The following is a 22,763-nucleotide window of genomic DNA, read 5'->3' as shown; positions in this document are numbered from 1 at the left end:
TTCTAAAGTCACTGTAAACATGCATAAGGCTTTTTTTTTTTTTTTGAATGTAAGTTTTCATTTCTTGTGTGTAAGCACCTAGGGTGTGATTAGTGGGTGTAGGGATGAGTGTATGTTTAGCTTTATAAAAACCTGCCAGACTCTTTTTCAAAGTGGCTGTACTACAGGTCTTTTTTTTTCTTAAATTAAAATTTTAACTCTTTTAATAGATGTGTAATGTTACCTTATGTGGCTTCAATTTGCATTTCTCTAATGACTAATGGTGTTGAACCTCTTGTCTTGTAGTTATTTGCCATGATATCATTTTTTGAAGTATGTTCTAAGCTTTTGTCCTTTTAAAAAATAATCAGACTTTTATTTTTGAGTTTTAAGAGTTCTTTGAATATTCTGGATTCAAATCTTTTATCATATATAAATACACACACACACAGGCGCACGCGGTCTTCCCAGAAGGTATTCAGCATGCAATATGAAAAATAGGGACATTTATTGAAGCAGATGTAAGATACAAGAAACATTGTACTTAGGACAATGATGCCTCAATCTCCTTCAAAGATAGCACCCTGGGACCTCATACAGTTTGCCCAGCTGCCATCAGGTGCCTTGTTGTATTTTCCCAAAACTCATTGACAGACTGAAATGTCTTCCCTTTCAGAGCTGATTTTATTTTGGGAAAAGCCACAAGTTGCAGGGCACCAAATCTGGGCTGTAGAGGGTTGCATCACCCGGGTGATTTGATGTTTCAGTGGAAAACTCCGCACAAGATGCGATGCATGAGCAGGTGTGTTGTGATGAAGCTGCCAATCACCAGTTGCCCATGGCATTGGCCTTCTGAATCATCCACATAGTTTCCGTGGGTAAATGTTCAAGGTTAACATAAAGTTTAATGCAGTTTTGTTGCTCTACTCACTCATTTAGAATGCGGTGGCCACACAGTACACATACTCCTCAATGGTGTCTACCGCCCCCACCGACTAGTACAGTGAAGTCGTCATTGCACATGCCCATTCCAGTCCACTGACCTTGGCTGCCAGGTTACACTGATGTTGTACAAACCATTCTTGTTGTATTAACAGTGGTTGGACTTTTTCCAGAGTGTGTGTATATTAGCCTTATAAGGAACTGTCAGTGGTTTTTACACCTTGGTACAACATGAGAATTATCTGGGGAACTTTGCTGTAAACACATTCTTGGCTCTATTTACGGTCAATTAAATCTTTAAGAGATGGTCCGAGGAATCTGTAGTTTTTATACCCAGATTATACACTTGGATTTAAACAATGAACATTTGGATTATCCCGAGTATTGAGGATACTGTGGCACCTTAAAGCAGAGATGCTACCCTATTATTTCTTCTAAGGTTTTACAGTGGCAACTCATTTCTCTACCAGTGTTAAGGAATAAGTGGCATCTCGTTTTTTCTTCCAGTGGTTGAAATTTGCTGCCCTAAAATGGGGATCTGCCAACTACGGCACTGGGTCCAACCCATTTCACAACTGCTTGTTTTTGTATCTATTCGGCCAGTGAGCTGAGAGTGGTCTTCACATTTTTCATGACTGAAAAAAAGAGAGGGAGAAGAATGTTCTGTGACATGTGAAAATAATACAAAGTTTCAGTGCCTACGAGCCAAGTTTTATTGGAATATGTCCATGCTCATTTGTGTGTGTATCTCTTATGGCTGCTGTCATGCTGCTGTGACAGGTGAGTAACTGTGACAGAGACCCTGTGACTAGCAGAGGTTAACATTTTTACTGTCTGGTACTTTATAGAAAAATATGGTTTCTTTTAGACCATTTCAATGAAATTAAAAATAAAACTTCCTTATTCATCTTTTTTTCTGATATCTCATTTATCACTGTATTAGTTATTATAACTATAATTTAATCTAGTGGTGCTGGTCAGGACTATTGTTGATAAAAGTTTTATGACAGGATTTTTAAAAAAGATTTTATTTATTTATTTTTAGAGAGAGGGGAAGAGAGGGAAAGAAACGTCAATGTGTGGTTGCCTCTCCTGCACCCCCACTGGGTACCTTGCCAGTAACCCAGGCAGCTGCCCTGACTGGGAATCCAACCTTGTGACCCTTTTATTTGCAGGCCAGCACTCACTCAATTTGCTGAGTCACACCAGCCAGGGCAACAGGATATTTTTGTTATAGTGATTTTTAAAAATGTAGACATATTTGGTTTAAGAAGGAAAAAATTGAACTCTGTATAAATTTCTGGGAGTTTCAAAATTGATTAAATAAATAGAATCTCACATAAAACAGAAGTATGCCGTATACCAGCTCTGAGAAAAGGTCTGAGGAGTTTCCTGAGTGAAGTGCATAAGTGAGCAGATTGTTTTTTTAAGTTTCCTTATGGTTGCTTATCATCATTCCCAACTCTCTTCACATGGTGTTATTGACATTTGCATGAGTGAAGTATCACCTGTCTTCTTGGCAACCTGTATAAGAAGTACTTAGGCTTATTTGCCACCAGACTTTGCAGGCTTAGTGTGCAACGAGCACTAACAGCCCCGACACGGCTCCTCACTGGTCAGATACCAGGGGAGTCTTCCCTGGACTTTTTTGGCTTTTCCGTTTCTAATGAGTCATAGAGGTTGAGTCACTTTCCATTAACTTTACTCCAGGACATTTAACTGCATATGGTAAAACCACGAATGACTTATAAGGAGATATTTTCCCTCTCCACTGCCTCATCATCAACAGCAAAATTTGTTTTCTTTATTGACTCCATAAAGGAGTCCCTGATTTTTAAGTAAATTCACTAATTTTGAGTAGTACCTTTCCACCAAATACTTTAAAATACTAGCTTTTTTTTTTCATGTCATGAGGTTCTGTTCAGGTTGGTAAATACTGACAGAAAGTCATGTCTAGATGGGAAACCTCAAGCAGAAAAAGAGAAAAGAAGGAACTTGATTAACAGCCTCATCCTCCCATCCGTACATCGCGGGTGTGGCCGAACGTGTAGGCCAGCAGCTGTTTTGTTCACCCTCGATGTCTGCAAGTGCAGATCACTTTCTGGCTTTGTCTACGGTCGGTGTCTTGCCCTGGCAGTGGTTGCCGGATTCCAGCCTGACAGGTCTGCTTCCATTGTCTCCCCAGGTTTCCATGGTCAGACCTCATTATTTCACGTTAGGCTTTAGTGCGCCCACAAAGCATTTCTGATTTCTTTTCTTTTTACAGTTACCCCAGTAAAGCTCCACAACGTTATTTTTGTCAGATAATTTTGGCCATGTGTGTGTTGCAGGGTACAGACAGGTTTAGAAAATGGTTAGGGAGCTATTGATGACGCCTTCACCATGCTTTTAACATCTCTGAGTTCCAGGAGCTTGGTTTCAGAGGCACTCAAGCTCCCAAACTAGGGTAACCACTGAGGCTTAAAGGCAGGGCTGTTAAATAATTTATTGGCCAAACTTGGACACTGGGTGAGTGAAAAGGGCGTGATCCTAATAATATTACCATGATAGGTATTTACTGATGACCATACAACTGAGGGAGAGGTTGCAGAAATCCTATGGGCAGTTGAACGTGATGACTGAATGAGGTCCTCGTTATAAAACCTCTTCTGGATATGTCGTGTAAAGTTTTCATCGGCAGTTGGAATCCAGAGGGCACCGGTCTCCCATAAACTGTCCGGAGGTTCTTAGTTCGTTTTCTGTTTCTAATTGATCACTAAGTGAAACCTGATGACTGTTCTGCAGGATGTGTTGTAGTACCTATCATTAGGATTTTATTTAGCTATTCATATTTGGGTATCAGAATTCTATTTTTATTTAGTTGTCCTTTTGTTTCCTATTTATGGTTTCTCTCCACATATATCCCCAAATGTGGGGAGCAGATGCGGAAAGGATTTGTGCAACTGAAAGGAGGTGTCTGCACACACGTACGACTCTCACTTACTTCACAGTGTGTAACTGTCACATTCTTCATCATTTTAGAGCAGGAGGCTGTCTTTTTACTGTATACATTTCTGCTATGCATCTTTTCAGTAATTGAGTTCTCTCCAGAATTATTTTGCAGTATTTGCTCTAGTTTACTGATATACTTAAATAATATATCCAAGTTGAAATCAAGCCTATAGTATAAAATTTAACTTCAGCAGACTTAACTTCTTTATAAAGGGAAGTGCCCTGAATGTAGACTGTGAAACCTGGTTTTATATTTCCTCTACTTCTTACTAGGTGTGAGGACTCAGAGAAAACACTCAATATTTCTAAGCTTCAGTTTCTTTAATACTGGTGTAGTCTCTTGACCTTACTATTCAAGTTGCCCTGTAAATGCTCATACTTTTCCTCCTTTCAGACTATTTTTTCTGTGACCCCCTCCCAATCCTCTGCCTGGAATTTCTGTCTCCACTGGCCAAATATAGGCTACATGTGTCCACCCCACCCTTCCCTGATCTGCTAAATGCTGATCTCTTCAACTCTGCTTCTTTCCTGTGTGTGTCTTCAGCCCACTCGGAAGTACATCCTTAAGCAACATGTCTTAGTCTCTGTGTTGGTCCACTGGTTCTCTGGCAAGAAAGTTGTTACCTGACTGATCTCAGTGTTCTTGGGCATCCTCCATGTAGCAGATGCTCCAGGAGACTTGTCACAGTCCCACAGCTTGTGCTCAGTAGGCCAGCGGACCTGTGCTAACTAAACTAATGACACTAGAGTAAGAGCTGTGCTCATTTGGGTGAATTCACCAGGATAGGAGTAAAGAGAGCAAGTCATTTACTTTTTCTTGTATGAGTTCTTCCCATCGCTCATATTTCTGTAAGAGGTTTATTGGTGTTAAGCCTAACTCAAGACTGAAAAGCATAGTAGTCTCCTATGGAGACAATGATCTTACCTGCTTATGGATTGATTTTAATTATGTATGACCCTGTTGGAATGTGCACATTTTCAAAGAATGTGATATGGTGCCATTTTGTTGCTATTATTGGAAGATGCAGTTATTTTCTTAGATGGTGTTGGGATTCATTCAGAATTTTTGTTTACGCTCTTCTTTAGATTTGTTTTTAGGTAAAGGAGGCAAGGTTCTTAGAAGTTTTTAACTAAAGAGATCAGACATAACATGTACGATGTTCTTAAATGCTTGGTTATAATGGGTGCTACGTGTGATGAATAAGAAAACATTAGGTTGGAGACAAACGATGAATGCACAGATTGCAAACTTGGAATGGCTTATGGTCACAAGAGGGTTGGAAATCTCAAGAGCTTTTGCTTTGGGGGTGGATATATTTAATTTGTACTTATTTTAGAATAGTTTTCTAAGTTAGGGAAAACTAGTCTCTTTCAGCTTCATATAGGACATTAGATGTTAACACTGTTCTAAAAACATCTGGTACCACAAAAATGCATACTGCTAGACAGATATTATATTAGTGTTTTAAAAATCATCAAAATAATTTTTGGCTCTTTGAAAAACAGGTTAGGCAGATGAACCCTCTAGAGCAGAAAGGTGTTTGGATAGCATGTCTTCCTGTTCGCAGATGCAGACTGCCCCTGATTTTCTTTTACTTCCTCTGCAGGGGAATCCCATAACCAAGTCTACTGTAGGGTATACTGAAGCCAGTTTCACTAGCAGTTCGTGGAGAAATCCAGGCCATCTAAAACACATCCCAGTTCAACTTACATAATTTGATGATCATCAAGAAACTTTCTACATATAAAAGGTGTTCACCTTTTATCTTGTGTGCTGATCATCGGAACCCAGGTACACATGTAGGTGGCACAGCCTACATTTGTATTCATTGGGAAATAACATGGTCGCATTTTCCTCTGATACTCACAGCTCTATGAGAGCCACTAGTTGAAACAGGGTAAGTCTGCCTTTTTATAAGGCATCAGATTAAATGAAAGGTTATTTGAAGACTTATTGGTGGTTAAAGCTATTATACAGATGGATAAAAGCAGACCTTAACCATTTCGTGTGGTAGAAATAGTAAACTCAGCAGCAGCAGTAGAGAAGGCGGTATTTGGTGTAGAAAGTTAACCCACAGTCATCCTATCTGGAGTCTTTCATATAAGATGTGACTGTCCCATTTTAGATGATGCGCTTGTGTCCAGGAGACAAATATATATCACTTATACTCAGTCAGTTACATTTCATGCACCCCTGTATCTGAGTGTGTTCCTAAAGAGAATTTGGACTATTTCTTTACAGGTCAGGGCACTGAGGTTCTGATTTGGAAAGTGACTTGCTAATGGTCACTTGGCGAGCTGCTGGTAGGCAGAATTAAAATTCAGACAGGTATCTGGAATTATTGATAAGAACAGGGTTCTTTGTACTTGACTTGTTTTGTTCCCTACATGCTACAATAAAGCAATTAAATTTCTATAATATAGGTAAGAAATGTACACCTTTCTTACAGTAGAGATACCAAAATGTCATGTGGATTTGGCAGAAAGCTTTCAGGAGAGCAACTGTAAGAATAGCAGTTAGGAACTTTATCTGGTTTTATGCATGCAGTATTTTTAATCTACTTGTTAATTCAGGGAATTCGGGGTTTAGAGTTTGACTGGCTATACTTTGACTCAGTAGCCTTCCTACCTTTCTTTTTTTTAATCCTTACCTGAGGATACTGTTACTGGTTTTAGAGGGAGAGGTAGAAGAAGAGGGAGACACACACAGAGAAGCATTGCTGTGAAAGAGAAACATCAGTAGGTTGCCTCTGCTATGCGCTTTGATCTCTCGAGTGCGGCCCTGCTGGCAGTGGAACCCGCCGCCCGCCCTGACTAACCAGGGAGCAAATCCGCAAGCCAAGCAGGTGCCCTGACTGGGGCTCACATCGGTGACCTTTCACTTTGCCGGACAACGTCCAACCGTGCCACCCTGGTCAGGGGCCCTCCTGCCTTTCCCGATGAGTCTCCCTTTCTAATGATCTTTAATTACATGACTTTCACATAGAATTATACTTTGCTTTCTGGTCCTGGAAATGTAACGGAAAAAGTTCGGAGTGGTGGAGCTTATCAGAAAGCACAGACAAACCGATTTTTCCATTCCCTCAGGCCTGCAACATGTGTATAAAGTGTGTTCAGCCTCAGTTGGACCTAAGAGGTTAAAGAGCTGTAGAAATGGAGTGAACTGCTGATTATCTTTTAATTCCTTTCCAGGAAACAGAGCCTTTCCATACCTTCATAAGAGGAAGTAGTGATTGCGTAGTCCACTATAGATTTATACTATAGAAGTGACTGGATCTGTGAAAATCAGTGACTTAGTGGGGCCTGACTAGGTAATTAGAAGAATTCATTAACTCTGATCATGCCAATATAATTATTGAACTTCCTCTTACTGAGTGACAGATGTTTCCTTTGGCCCTTCACTTGTCTAATTTAGTCTTCACACTATTTAGTTCGTTTTAGAGATGAGGAGCCTGATGCTTAAATATATTAAGTAACTTGCCCAAGTATTTTTAGCCTATAAGTAAGTAGCATTTGAATCCTGGTGTGTAAAGTTGTCCTTCTCCGAAATACTCTTTAAAAATCAGGTGGAATCCAAACAACCAAGTTGCCGCTTCATGCAGGCTGTTTGCTTTTGTATTTTTGAGGACATCTCAGTTTCCCTTTTATTGGAGTTTATAACTAAGGTTCAGTTTTTGCTTCTCTCTTCCTACAGCACCAGCTGAGTTTCCAACTTTCTTTGGGAGTAGAGAACCACCAACAGTTCCCATTTAACTTAAATACCACCAAGGTGAATACAGATTTCTTTCTCAGAAAAATAAAATACCTCCTTTGATGAACTACATAAGAGCCACAGTAATTGTTGGAAGAATTGGTCTGGAAATCTACACACGACCTCCTATTGTCTGAATAGGGCTTTTCCGGTTGTACTTTGAGACACAGGCTGGCTTCTTCCACTTGATTGTTGAGTTATTTCCTTCTTCTGTGTAGACTCTGTAGTTTATGGAAGAGGGAATCTGATTTTAACGTAAGCCTACTTGTATTATGATTAGGAAGATAATTCTCCTGATCTTCTGGGGGGCATTCCCCTAGATTAGAGTAAACTGAGTTGATTCTAAAAATATACCCATGATCTCAAGATATCTTTTAGAAAAATATGTCTCTGGTCAGTAAACATCACCAGTTACTGAGCATATGGGAGTAGAATTCCAGAAATCTCAAGATTTATGCATTTGTTTTCTGTTTATACTTTTGGATTTATGTAGTCCAGGATTACTGGAAATGTGTGTGGAGTTCTGACAAATGGTTACCAGAGTGGAAATGTAAATGTTGTGATTTGCTGGACGCGAGCAAGGTTCTGGGAGGATATCGTTATTGTGCTTTCTTATCCCATGACTGCTATTTACAGTAAAGTTTTTGGGGGGAATTTTGAGTATTACTCATGATGTTTTTGAAAGTGAAAATAATTCACTAATCATAATAGAAAAGAAAGGGCTAGCTAAAGTTATCTCTTTGCAGAAGAGAAGTAGAAAGTTTGAAATATCTGACTCAAGGATAAACAGAACTTGCAGTAGCTGGTACTTAAGGAAACTCTCTCGTAACATGAAGCCAATAAACCAAAATGGTTTTTCTTCTCTTGGTGTAAACTTGTACTTAAGTTGGGTTGGATGTGATCTTTTGGGTTTTAATGGGCAGGACTGGGTTTATCCTGCAGAGGTTTAAGGAGATGGGTGGCTTTTCTTTCTAGGCTAAGGCAAACAGAAACCAAACCATCTGGGAGCTGCCAAACCATTTGAGGGCTTGTTTAAGAGCCAGGAAAAGTGCCATTCAAATAGTGGAACAACCGGAGGTTGGAGTTTCTTTAGGGATACATGGAATCAAAATAAAAGAAGTTCTTACTATCTGGATTTCCTTAGTGAAAAATTGCTTTGGAAAAAAATCCTGTCTGCTGTTGCTTGTCTAATGGTGTTTATCCCTTTGAGGACCCATGTGTTTATCAGTGGTCCATTGTTTTCTACCTAGAATGTCTCTCTCTGTCAGAATAATTTGAGTACTTTTAGAAATATATACAGTTTTCCTGCAGTGCACAAGTACCTACAGTGGTTAGTATTACTCTCATATTACAGATAAGCAGATTTAAGTAATATTAATTTGTTGAAGATTAATCATCTAGTAAGTGTTAGAGCCAGGACTAAACTCAGAGTAAGAGTACTGTGGGAGCGACTTCTTCGTGGGTCCTCCCGGTGCCACAGACACACGTGAATGAATAAATATGGCCGAGGGATGCTGAGATCTGCTTGGGGTTGAAGGAGTGGGCTGTGGCCAGTTTCTCAGGGGAGACAAAGGCCAGCAGCGGCCTGTTCCTCCGAGGAGAAAAAGGCCCTGAGCACCCTCTTCCGTAACCTTTTGTTGGGTTCTAATACACAGGAATACAGGGCAGCAAGGTTCAAACAGTAGATAACATATCAAAGAAATCCGAGGGCTTCAAAGTCTGAGTCAGTGTCTGTCAGAAAGAGAGTTGCAGAAACTTTGGGAGACATACTCATTTCCTCTTGGACCCTTATCACATGAATGAAAGCACTCTTAGCAGAGCAGATTTTACAGGTCTATCAGCAAGTCTTTGTGATGCCAGATTCTTCCCTAGGACATGCTCTAGCGAGGCAAGGACCTCCACCTCTCCCCAACAGGTATTCAAGCTTAAGGGGATTAGAGCCAGGAAACACTTCTCCCAGAGAACATGGGAACTTGGGCTATGTCAAAACTGGGGGGCCAGAGTCCATTGCTCTTTGTTGCAGCCCCCCCCCAGTCCTTCCATGCAGGCCTCCCAAGTCATCGAGTCCGGCTTAGGTTGCCCCCTGCTGTGAGGGGTCTTACCTGTCATTGACTTCCAACCAAGCTTTTGGGGCAGAGAGGAAACTGAGGCAGCGTTTGCTACCAGGGACAGGCTTTGTCTCCTGTGACTGGCATTCCAAAGGTGATCCCTTGCCCTTAGCCACAAGGGATCGAGATACAATTCCTAGAACCAGGCAGAGTGGTCTACAACAGAGTCCTCTCGGTTACACCCTACTGCATCCTTGGGCCGGAAGTGGTCACTGAATGCCTCATGTCACCAGTGCTCTGTGTGATGTCCTGTGCTGTGTACTACAGGAAAAAAAGGCTGTGTGAGACTTTCTTCTTTTTTAAGTATAATTTTGATAGTCATTTTTATGTTTAATTATGACGTTTTATAAATCCATTAAAATAAATTGTTTTAAAGTAAGAGTTCTTTCTTGTAATCATTTCTATGAAGTTAAGAGTAGTTACTTAGCTTCTGGGTGAATTCATACGTTGGTACATTATTCTGAAGTGGAGCATCCATGTAAAATATGACTGTTCTTTAAAGAAGGCACTGCAAGTGGTACATTTAGGAGAATACTCTCTAGTTGTGTGATCAGTTTAATTTTCAAGGGCAGTCAAAATTCACCAGTGCACACATGTGCTAATTGGAATCCAGTTTCTTTAATGTTTGATGTAAATTATTAGCTTTCTGGTGGGGGGTTATTCAGTAGCAGTTCTCTTTCCCAAAATTGAATTTCTTTAACTGTACTGAATACTAGTTCACCTTCCTTTCCAAAAAGAGATTTGTTCACTTGGTTTCTGTGACTGTGTATACACAGTGCTTGCTTGATCTTTTCACCCTGCTGAGGTTAGCTGAACTACCACCCCATTAGGGCTGATGAAGAAGAAGCATGTAAGAATAATATGCAAGAATAATTAACTTTGAAGATAATTCAGTGGCTAACACAGACCAATCATATATATTCAAGACCCTTCATTGTCCACACTGGTAAAGTGACTTATATCTGTTGAGTAAACATAAGCACACATGCACACTCACACGCACCCGTAGTTAAAATGGTTTTAAATGTTACTGAGTGGTTTAGTTACCTAAATGAGCACGATTCTGTCTATTGCACTGTGATTATTGTTTTGAGCAGTGCCGTCCAATAGAATTTCTGTAGCGGTGTCGAGATGTTCTGTATTCTGCGCTGTCCAAAATGGTGGGCACCAGCCCCATCTGGCTATTTAGTGCTGGAAATGTAGCTGAAGAAACTAAAGAACTGGATTTAAAATTTTAAATTTTAGTTAGTTTGGAGAAATGGCTACATGTGATTAGCGGCTATCATAGCTGTATAAACTTTTTGTGTATGTGACCTAGTAGATGGAATAATGATGAACAGATAAAACATACAGATTGGTCCAGTTTAAAGAAATTCTTTCTAACATCCATTCCATCCAACATGCATTCCATCCAACATCCATCCCATCCACGGGCCATGTGGGTGCAGGTCACCTGGTGTTTGGAAGAGAGCCTAGTGATTACTTGGTGGGGATACAAATGCAGAACCCAGGCGTCAATTTATTGGGAACTCAGACTGAATGACCTCTGGTTCAGCTCATTTTGAGATTGTGAGATATTTCTTGAGAAAAAAGGAAGCTCGATGTGAGTGATCTATGTTAATATCTACGTCTGCATTTTCTAAGAATAGACAAGATCTGAGTTGGTACTTTCCTTGGGTGGCTTTTTTTTTATTACTGCCGACACAGAAAGGTTTGGCTTAAAAGTCACCAGTCTGTCAGGTCGACGCCTGCAGCTCAGGGACTCTGTGAGGTTGTCTGTGGATATGTGTGTTTTTTATCATTCGTGATAACTCGAGTCAGATATTTCCTGTGGAAAGTGTAATCTCGATCCAGCAGTTCTGCCAGCAAGTAAAACTGCAGTTTCCCCGGCTACCTTTCCTCACCCCCTTTTCACTGGTCCGCTCACTCACTCACAGTCTTTTACCCTGTCAGATGGAAATTTCTGACTCTGTCATTTTCACTTTTCCAATAAGTTACCCAGTTACCCTGTGGTCTCTGATAATGATGTAGATGGTCGTGATATTAAAGTAGTACTTCTGATTTGAAGACGTATTACCTCAGCATTTTCAAAACCCACTTTCCTGCAACCTAGTGTGTCTGTGGTTAGCAGTAATGCATCTGCTTGCCAAACAAGTGGTTTGGGTTGCTGGGATTTTCATTTAGCTTTGAATTTGGGGGATTAGAAAAAATAACTCAGGAACCTATTTTGATTATTGCATCAAAGTGAAGTGTTGGGATTAAGTCATTTGTTTTGCTTTTGAAAATGTCTCTGTAACTGTGCTCAGTCTTGTGCTTTTGTTGAAGGTGTGTGTATGTTCGTGTGTATAGGCACACACTTAAAACTAATGCTTGAACTATTGATAATGTCCACCATATAATTGAATTGTTTCTTTTTAGATTCTAGCATGGTAACTGGGATTACTTTCATGTTTGGTATTAGTAAAACACTTTTCTCTAATGAAGAATTAGTGTTATTTCTCCCCTATTGTAATGAGCAACTTTTCATATTTCCTTGCTTGCTTTGTTTCTCAGGAAGATGTGATGATACATATCTGGGGTCTTAGGTAGACTTTATTTTTGTTAGCATACTTGTTTCCATTAAAAGAAAAACAAAACAAACTTTTTATTCTGTGCCCTTAAAGAGATGGTATAGTTCAGCTGAATTAATGAACCAGTCCTACTACAACTCAGTTTTTTTCCTAGTAAAAATTTGTTGCTTTCACTGTTGAAATGCTTAAATAAGGTTAGTGTGTGTGTGTGTGTGTGTGTGTGTGTGTGTGTATATATATATATCTTTAAAAAGGAATAAAAAGATTATAGATAATAAGATTCCCCTTCTTGGTAGATAAATTGGGAAATAGAGCAATTTTTAAAAAGGAAAATTAAGCTACAGTTTAATCCTAGAGTACCTAATCAATGTTAGGATTTTGCTGTTTATTTTTTCTAGTAGTTTCTAAATAAAAGTTAAGTTGAAAGTGAGGTAGTTCAACTGTAGTCAGAGTATACTGCAGACTGTAGGTTACAAGGTCAGTCCTGGGATCTGCTCATACCGTGGAGAGTACCTTCAGGACTTCCTGCATGTGCCCCGTGTGATGAGCCACGTGGCTGGTCATCTGTGGGGTATATAAAACAACAGCTTTCAGAGTGCTTGTGGTTACACGTAAAATCCGCATACGCTCTGGGGAATGTGAGTGCTCCAAGGTGGACGGAGGACCAGTGGATAATCTGTACTGGCTGGCGGGTTTTGTCCTTCTGCAGTTTTACCTGCAGTTATCTGGAAGGGAGCTGTGTTGAAAGAAAGTGGCCTTTTGTGGCTGAAATATTTAAGAGGACTCCAGATGATTATTTGGACAGAATGAGACTTAACTATTTGACAACTACTAAAATCCCTTCTGATGATCAGTTTTTGTGCTTTTAAGAAGGTGATTAATCAGTCAGCTCCTTTTTATGAACAGTGGCTGAGACCACCTTGGTGGTCTAACCAAGGTGGTGATTGCAGCAGATCAGATATTTGGTAGACCTTTGCAAAGGCTCCTCTGAATTACACCATTCTGGTCTTTGTGTTACTGGGCGGGGGACCTGCCCAGTAACTGAGTGGGTCTGCCTAGGGCCAACTGTAGTGTGTGGGTTCTTGACTTCCTGCAGGAAAGAATGTCCCAACACAAATCCAAGTGACTTTGAGGGTATGTTTATTAATGCTGGGTACCATGAAACAAAGGCTTAGCATAGAAGAAGCAACAGGGAAACCTAGGCTGGGCTACTATAGTTCACTGGGAAGTCAGAGAAAAGCGGGCTTTGGAGACAGGTTCAGGGGATCAGCCTGGGACGGGCTGCTGCGGCTCATTGCTCTCCTGGTTGCCAGTCTCACGGAGACCCTTAGAGCTGGGGACAAGTGCTCGCTGGGGCAGAGTTGGGGGAGAAGAAAGGCAATGGGGAAGGTGGGGGTGTGGTCCCCCAAGGGAGAGCACGTGTTGGGTCCTTTGTCTTGAGGATTTTATCTGTCTTTTGTAGGCAGGAATCTTAGGAAGGCCTCAGGGGAGGGTCTCAGGAGAATATTTATCAGTTCTCCAGCTGTGACCTTTCAGGGGCCTGGTCTGTACTGATTGGTCAGTGCCAGAGCAGGAGCCTTTAGTCATTGCAGCTGGTCCTGGCATTGCTTCCCCAGTGTTACTGCCTTTCTGGTCCTGGAGCTGAAAGAAACACCACTGAGGCCGAGATGTTACCTCTAGGGAGGTGACAACCTGCATCTGGCTGTAAGTTGCTCAGCCAGTTTGTTCAGCTATCTGTCTTAGTTTTCCTCATTCTACTTGCCAAGGAATTTTCCTAGCTTCTTAGTGTCTTGCCTCATAGAGCTTTTTATGGAAAGGGTAGCTTTCCATTTTTCTGTACTGTTTAGAGTAGGATAATTAACCCTGAAAATGTCTTTCCATTACTAGGATTACTAAGAATTACATCCCTTCCTCCCTCGTTCATTTGTTTATTTATTTGTTTGTTTGTTTGTTTTATTAACCTTGGCTTGTTTTTCATTCACCTTATACTTAATTTATTAACATTTTCTAATTTTCAAGATTCTGTGGCAGCCTGCAACTGTAGGAAACTTCTGAAGACATGAGCCAGTTTTCTCAAATGGCCAGAAGACCAGATCCAGATTCTGGTGAAAGTTTCTGCCAGCACTTCAGCACACTTCACGTGCTCTGCTTCCAGATGCCCCCCACACGCTGCGTGCCGTCAGGTCGCCTAGCTGGGCAGACGTGTTCCCGTGTGAACACCTTTCTCACAGCCCTGGGCTCCAGTCTTGGAACGCCACTTATTTCACACCGTTATTCCATACCTTAGAGCCATCCTTTCTTCCTAAATGGACTGATGTGTTGATTGTGGTCTGAAGGGCCCAGCATTTGGCCACCTGCCTGACTGTGCCATCTTTCTGGGCATCCTGGTATTTTATCAGGGACTTGAACCTTTTCACTTGAATCCTTCTGAACTTTGGAGTGATGGAAGCAGACCCTTTTCCTGACATTTGAGGCAGTGTGGGTGGACAGGCTGCTCCTTTGCCCTGTTTTAGGCAAGCACCTGGGGGGTATGGATAGATCACTCCTGCAAAAATATGCAATATTTCATGGTACATCATGTCTACTAGTAATTTTTTTCCCTTTCATTTTTTTCCCTCAGGAAGCCCCTTCTTCACAAGTATTTATTTGAAAGTGTTATCTCAGGTCCTGGGGTAAAGGTTGGAAAGAAAACGATTCATAAGATTTTTCCTGCCTTTCAGGATCCTCAGTGTATTCTGGGGAGGCAGATGAGTAAAAGTAATTATAATGTGGTTAGTGATATAGTACTACACTTAGTACATACTATGAGATCACTGGGGAAAAAGCATAGTTGTATCTGTTGGGTGGGTGTGAGGGAGTCAGTTGTAGTGGTTTTGGTGGTCTGTCTTTAGGATTAGATTAACAGGTAACATTTGAATGGGGGTTTTGAGGTTGATGATGAAATTTTTTAGACAGTGTAGTGTTCTTACTTACCCCTCCTGCCATCTGTGTAACGGTGACTGGGTTTTCTTTAGACTTGCAAGTCTTTCTCATTCTCTGTGCTCCCCTCCCCACCCACACCAACCAACCAACCAACCAACTAAAACGCACCAAAATCACAACCATACAAATCCCCAAACAGTTGAAACATTGTTAATGATACTCCATGCCTTAATCGAGTGCACAATGTGTAGAGTTAATGTCTTTGTCTTTCATAACAGAATTGCAGAAATGTGTGTGCAATTTGTAGGTAGTTGAGTAGAAGGAAATACACTAAGGGTAACAACTACGGGGAGGAGCATGTGATTTAATTATGTGATAGATCTGCTCAGAGGATCTTCAGCCTCCCAGACAGATGGAGTAACCATAGCACGTTGGAAAGACCAGGGCATCTGGGGACTTGATCATCAAAGTCGCCCTGCTATTGGCTACTTTAGGAATGGCAAGGAAGGCAAAGAAAAAATTGTATCCTTCTAGGTTCTTTCAGCTGTCTAATAATTAAATCCATATAAGATAGATTAATTGGAGAAAAACAAATGTAATTATGAAGATGGAGGAACAGATGTTTGGTGAAAGGGATGTTTATGATGCCGTGCAGAGACAGTGAGACAGGAGAGGAATTTGATCTCCAGGCCCTGCTGAAACCCCCCAGCCCCCCACCCTGGCCGTACTCTTTGTAGTTATCTCTGGTGATGACTCTTTCTCTGAGCCAGGCTTCCATCTAAATTCTTTCAGGTAGTTAAGGGAGACCAAAATTTGTTCTTGAATCTTCTGGGTTGCCTTCAGCTCAAAACAGTCCATTGCCAAAGTGGCACATTTTGGGCACGCACATTTTGAACCCCTTCAGAGAAAACTCAGTGAGAATGCCATCAATGCCTGTGTCCTTTATTTATTTGCACCTGTAAGAATTAGGTGTCACTCTCCTTCCTTGTACTTACATGTCATGAATTTCAGGAAGATGGAAATTTTTGGACACTGAACATCAGAGAAGTATTGAAGGTTCCAGTTACCCTTTATTCCCTTTTCTGGTCACCCATCACTTAATGATAGGGATAGGTTCTGAGAAATGCATTATTCAATGATTTCATCCTGGTGAGAACATCATAAGGTGCACTTACCCAGACCTAGATGGTACAGCTGACTACATACCTGGGCAGTGTGGGGTAGTCTATTGCTCCTGGGCCACAAGCCTGTACAGCTGTTACTGTACTAAGTGCTGTAGGCAGTTGTGTATCTATACATTTTCTAAACATAGACAAGGTGTAGTAAAAATACGGTATCAAGGATAAAATGTGTGTGCCTCTGTACTGGGCAGGGGCACAGGAAAGAGTGCTGTGGAGGGAGGTTCGACAGCAGGACGAGGGAGGGAATAGTGGAGAGAGGGAAGGAAAGGGTGGGGGGGAGAAAAAGCACAGAGAGAAGAGAGAGAAAGCTTGAAAAGAGAACTAATAAAAGGGAGAAGGAAAGGAGAGAAACAGAAAGAAATGGGGTGTGGAGAGGGAAGAACTGGACTGGGAGGAAGGAGAGGAAGAGGAAGGCAGGGAGGGAGTTTGTGTGCATGAGCGGGTGTGCACCTGCATGTAGGGGAAGGTGTAGGCGTGCTCCTGGGCTCTGCTTCTCCCCAGCCCACTCCTCTTGCCCCAGCTGGGGCCAGGGGACACGTGGCGGTGGACAGCATATTGAGCCTTCTCGTCTGTTTAAACCACCCAGTGCTGGCAGTTAATTTAACATCGTAGTTGGGTCCAGCCTTTTCTTTCAACATTGCAAACAAAGCTTTTGCTTATAATCCATTACAATCTGTGGAACCACTGTCATCTGCATGGTTCGTTGTTGAAACGTGCTTATGTGGCACATGACTGTAAATGTATGGTTCAGACATCACTTAGATATTATTCTCATCATTTTCATCATTCTGCCTGAAACAATTGTGGTTGTCAGAAGGACCAGCTATGTTTGCTGTTTGGGGGCTCATACTTGGGGCTGATGGTTAGGAGAGTGTCCGCAGTCCCTAGGTGCTCTTGCCACAACGGCAGTGGTGATGGGGTGGGTGGGGCGGGTTTTGGTGTTGGCACCCGGTGCCGGTGTTGGTGTCGCCTTAGTCACATATGAACCATGCTGGTGCTGAGAATGTGGACGATTTGACACGAGGACGAGGTGTCTTTAGTTTCCCACTCCTCCTCTTCTACAGAAGCAGTTTTGTTAGACCTTAAAGAGAAGAGACTTCTTTCATAAATTAGGAGCCATGTTTTGTAGGGTAGCACACAAAGGCATGGAGTTTACGTGTTATTTCTTAGTTCGGATCGGGGTAACATCTCTCAGACACACCCGTCTAAAATTCATTACTACTCTCTCCCCAAAGAGGGAAACTTTTCCATGTTGGATGGAGGGTGGCGGAGAGGTGGGGGAAGTGGTCAGATCTCAAAGGGAGATTTTCGTTGGGAGTCTCCACTGCAGTCACTGCCTGGGTTTTTCTTGTAGGTCACCTGTGAAACACTGAAAATAAAAGGAACTTTTTATTGCCTTTTCAGAAGTGCATACAGGCCAGCTCTGATTGCTAGAGGCTTATTCTTGGGAGATGGTGAGACAGAGTAACCTGTGTCCCATTTGCATTGCTTTATTTTGGGATCTAGAAAATTACCTGCATTTTATTTCATCCTCGATTTCCAAGGATCTAGTGCATATTTGTCTTGCTTTAATTAGTACTGAATAACATCACTCTGCTGACATACTAAAGCATAGACCTGGTAGACCTGGTTTTTTCTAGGAGTTACTTGAGCAGAAGTGTTTGGGGCTGGAAGAGCTCAGCTTGGTTTCCAGTTCATTTGTTTACTTGTTGGAGTATGTTGCTCAGGCTACTTTATTTCTTTGAGCCTTAGTTTCCTCATAAATGAGGATATTGATAGAACATTTTTCTTCAGGTTGTCAGGAGGAATAAATGTGAGAGTGCATTGTAAGATACAGTGCGCATTATCAATGTCAGTTGTGCCTGAGTGCCATTACTAAACATTTTAAGACAAAGAATCTGGAACATCTCTCTCATTCATAGAGAGCGTGTGCAGAACAAAGGACAGCCAGCATAATCCCTAGTCCCAGAACAATGAGTATGTATTCCATCTGCTAATAGCATTTACACACACACAAAACCAGAATAAATTCACAAAATTATACCAGAATTTAAAAAGCAATTACAGACAAAGTTGAAAGAAAGAGCTTGTAGTTGTAGTGAATGTATTATTAGTCCAGGCCTTTTTATGTGGGTGGAAGCTAGTAAAGATTGAGTCATAGGAATTGTATTTTCAGACAGTTTTGGGATGTGGGTGAAAGAGCGACAGAGGGAATGACTTCACTCCTCTTCAAGCTCCAGGAGAGTTCGTGGGCCTCTGTTAAGAATGCTGACCACTGCTGCTCTTCCTTTGTGATCTATTTTGTGTGTTAACTCTTGGAACTGTCTCCATGTGCTCTGCTCAGGTCACCCCCACTCCTTAACCTGCCTCCGGATGATAGCAAGCATAACTGCTCCACTGTTTTTACTTTCAAAGAGTTTTTTTGTAGGTCTTTCTAATATTTGTCAAGTTATATTTTTGTTTACCTTTTTGTCATTTTCACCTCCTTAATGTCGTGGATGTGACTTACTCATCCTAAGTGAGTGCTCTCCAACTGTTTGTTGAATAAATGTGTTTATTAAATATACACTACGCCGTTTATTTAGGGGAATCCGCAGTGAATGAGAATCATCTTTCTCCTCAAGGGTATGCATATATTCAGAGTTGGGCTTGGGCAAAAGTAGGTTTACAGTTGTGTAGTGACATTCTTTTGAGTTACTAGTTATTGTAATACTCATAACCTGCAGGTTAACTAGCTTATCTTGCAGGCACGTCCATCCTGTGAAATACTGGGTGACTCACATCTCTGGCCTCGGGTTGTTAGAATTTCTCAGGATGTATCTGAACAGGACTTTTTATTAGAATGACTGGTGTAGCTCTTGCGTTTGAGCAAGGGGTAAGCCAGTCCGATCAGTTTAGTTTAATATTTAGTTTAATATGGGGCAGAAGTGATTCCTCCATCACAACACCATTTTGGAGCACCTTCATGTCCCCAGGCTCTGCCTACCTTTTTGTTGCAGGAAGGGACAAGGCTATGTGAACGTGTGTGCAAACTAATACTAAGAATGGACAAGGTGCGTTTCTTCATTTCATTTTAGTTAAATGTCCTTACAGGCAAATCCAAAGCTGTAGGGGGCATTTTAATAAGTCCTACCCTTTCCAGCAGTCTGAGACTTTGGGGAATTTTCTTTTTTAATGTCAGCCTGTCCTTTAGAATAGAGTAAGGACATATGACCGAGACAAACAAACAAACAAAATAGCACTTTTCATAAGAGTCCCACCTGTAGATTTGTTTTAAGAAGCAGGAGTCTGAATTGCAATTTGGGGTAGAATGGGCCTTGGAGACTACGTGTTCTCATTTTCTTCTAAGAAAATAGGTCAGCAGATGCTCCTGTCTGGATCTCTAGTTGGAGGCAAAGTTACAGGCAGATTCCTGTATATGCTGAGATTCCTATTTTCTTTTGGTTTGCAGATTCTTTTTAGGTAGCTTTACCTTTAGAGAGACCCAGAGAACCAGTTCTAACTCATGTCTAAGGGTGTGGACCTATTAATGAGTGATAATCCTTAGAGTAGAGATCTGCTCTTACCGGAGGGACTAAGGAAGATGTGTTTTCCTTTTTGACACCAGGACAGGCATATGTCTGTGGGAGAGGACTCTGAACCCAGAAAGGCCGAAGCATTAGCTAAGTTCGTTTACTCCTTTGACCCCGTGAGAACTCAGTTTTTTCTCATCTGCAATATGCAAAACGTTCTTGTCTTATTATTTCAGCAGTACTTGCCCTCCCTTTGTGGAAGTGGGTTGGAATTTCTGGACCTCTGGGTTCTGATTCTGTGGTTAATATCTTTAGGCTAGGGACCAAAAGCACCCATTATTTTGTGCTCGTCACCAAGCGGGTAGTATGTGGGATTCTTTGTGAATGAAGACTGTGTTAACTAGATACACTTTTATGCGATGCAGATTATGAAGTTGATCATCCTAAAATGTGAGCACTGACTTTTGAAGTAAAGAAAACGCCTTTTCTTTTTATGTTAAAATGCTGCTGACGAGCCTTCCTGTCTGCTCTTCCCCCTTCACCCGCTGCAGTGTGTCGAGACTTTGCTGTCCTGGAGGACCACACCCTGGCCCACAACCTGCAGGAACAGGAGAGTGAGTAACAGCCCTCATCCCTGCTTTCTTTTTAGTAGTGGCAGCTTGAGGCAGGTCTCCCGGGGTGAGGCAGGGAGAGAACACAGCCGCCGGGCAGCACCATCCATCCCTTTGAGGGATTTGTCTAGGCAGCCGACGCCTGGGTGACGAATGAAGTTCTGGGTGTTAAAGTATGACAGGTGCCAGGAATTAAAAGACTGCAGGGCACATTGGAGGAAAAGAGGGACTTAAATGAAGCTTTTCTTTGCCTAAATGTAGGAGGGAGGCATTGATTATCCAGGTGTCAATGCAGGGAATGTCCAGATCCACAGAGAAGTTTTATGAGTTTGAGCCAAACTGATGACAGCTGCCCAGAAGCAAAATCTCAACAATCTGAGAAAATGTGCTTAAGAATGGCAGTTTTGCAGTTTATTTTACACATTATAGTCAAAGAAGGAGGCACAGGGAGAGTTCCATGAAATCCACTGGTGGTAGATTAGGGAGGTGGGAGAAGGCAAAGCGGGGAGATCTCTGAGACTGGATAACAGGCAAAATGGAGAGACGCACACTTCTTCTACATTGGTGGGTGCAACGTAGCTAATACTTAATGTTCCTGGCACAGGGCGGTGGTGTGCAGGGAAACAAGACAACAGTAGGGGTTCTCTGGTCTCCCACTCTGGTGTGGTTGTATGCTGAGGAGTCGGGAAAAACCAATTACTCTGACATTCCAAAGGTCTGTTATCTTAGAGGCAGAAAGACAGTAGACAGGCGCAGTTAAGGTGAAGATCGACCTTTGTCACGGAAGCTACCAGACTGGGACATGACTACCTGCCATGACTCACTTTTAATTGAGTTAGTTCAGTCTCAGCCTCGCCTGTGTGGTTACTTCAGTCTCTGAGTTGGTAAGGCCCCCAGGCAGGCGCCCCTGACCTTGTTAGGGTTAGTGTGTAGCTCCTTTCTCGTCCACACGTGCATCTGGGGCGAGTTCGAGGCTGGCATAGGGATCTACTTCTCCCCTTAGGACGGGCCTGAAGGTTTTGTTCCAGGCAACGAACGCATCTAGACTGTGGATTTTTCTGAATATCAGTGTATATCATTATGAAAATAAATCTGTTATATGCTATACAAAAGTGCATATTAATGAATATGTAATTTTTGAATCATTAATTAATATGTCAAAATAAAAATAAACATTGAAATATACGTTATAAGCAGGGTGGCAACTTGTAGAGCAGATAGAACACTGGCCTTGGCTTTAGGGTATTTGTGTGGAAGTCCTGGCACAGACACTGTGTTTCCAGGTGACCAAAGGCACATTACTTACCCTTTCTGATCCTCTTTTTTTACTTAATGGAAAGATGGGAATAATAAGTCCTGTGCTGCCTATTTATACAGCATTATTGAGAGCATACACTGAAGTGATGGATATGAAGCTCTTTAATGGCAAAGCTCTTATGTTTATTATGTAGTTTATTATTAACAAGCCAGTGTGTTGTAATTCCTCTCCTCAATCTTTCTGTCCAGTTGAGCATCATTTGGCATCAAACATTCAGCGGAACCGTTTGGTCCAGCATGATCTCCAGGTGGCGAAGCAGCTCCAGGAGGAAGATCTGAGAGCTCAGGCGCAGCTTCAGAAGCGCTACAAAGACCTGTGAGCGTCTTGGGGAGTGGGAGGAAATCATACTGGACCGGTTTTCTCTGGAGCCAGCAACCAGGGCAGAGAAGGAGGAGACTCTCCTTCTGTTACTCTGATTCCTCTGTTAGATGAAAAGTGTCTGTGTTTGTGTGTGTGTGTCCATCCTTCTCTGATTTGGAAAATTTTCTTTGTTTTTGGAACACTGACTTGTTTGGGGGATGTGTGGATTCTTGTTTGAAATCTTAGTATTTTAACTGTGTGACTTTGAGGCATTTGGTCCACCTATTTTCCTTCCCTGTGACGTGGGTAAGGTGATTTCTCGCCTCTCTGCTGCAAAGGTTGGCTGGGGTGTCCAGTGAAGTAGTGCATATGAGAGAACTTCATGAGTTGTGTTGGGTTCCTTTACTATTTCCTAGGAGTGTTTGTGGCTCTTAGATTCTTTAAAGCCCTTGCTTTTCAGGTATAGGTAGCATCTTCCAGAAAACTCGGAATTGTACACTCACTTTTCTTCATAGCTTCAGTGTCTGACTAAAGGTCTTTCACAGTTTCCTCCTTTAATACGTAATGGAAAGAGCATA

The 22,763-nt window shown here is 41.7% G+C and overlaps 1 protein-coding gene across 2 annotated transcripts in view; it reads left to right on the top strand.

The window, feature by feature from the left end:
* CCDC50 (coiled-coil domain containing 50) overlaps window positions 1–22,763 on the top strand; it is a 68,817-nt gene that overhangs the window by 7,687 nt on the left and 38,367 nt on the right. For both annotated transcript variants that reach the window (XM_037131780.2, XM_037131781.2), the window contains exons 2-3: window positions 20,508–20,570; window positions 22,074–22,200. In XM_037131780.2, the coding sequence (XP_036987675.2) occupies window positions 20,508–20,570; window positions 22,074–22,200 (190 nt within the window). The remainder of the gene's footprint in view (window positions 1–20,507; window positions 20,571–22,073; window positions 22,201–22,763) is intronic.

Source organism: Artibeus jamaicensis, unplaced genomic scaffold (genome assembly GCF_021234435.1).
Source record: "Artibeus jamaicensis isolate MK-2021 breed Jamaican fruit bat unplaced genomic scaffold, CSHL_Jam_final scaffold_474, whole genome shotgun sequence".
Classification (NCBI taxonomy): domain Eukaryota; kingdom Metazoa; phylum Chordata; class Mammalia; order Chiroptera; family Phyllostomidae; genus Artibeus; species Artibeus jamaicensis.
This window is presented reverse-complemented; position numbering and strand designations above follow the sequence as displayed.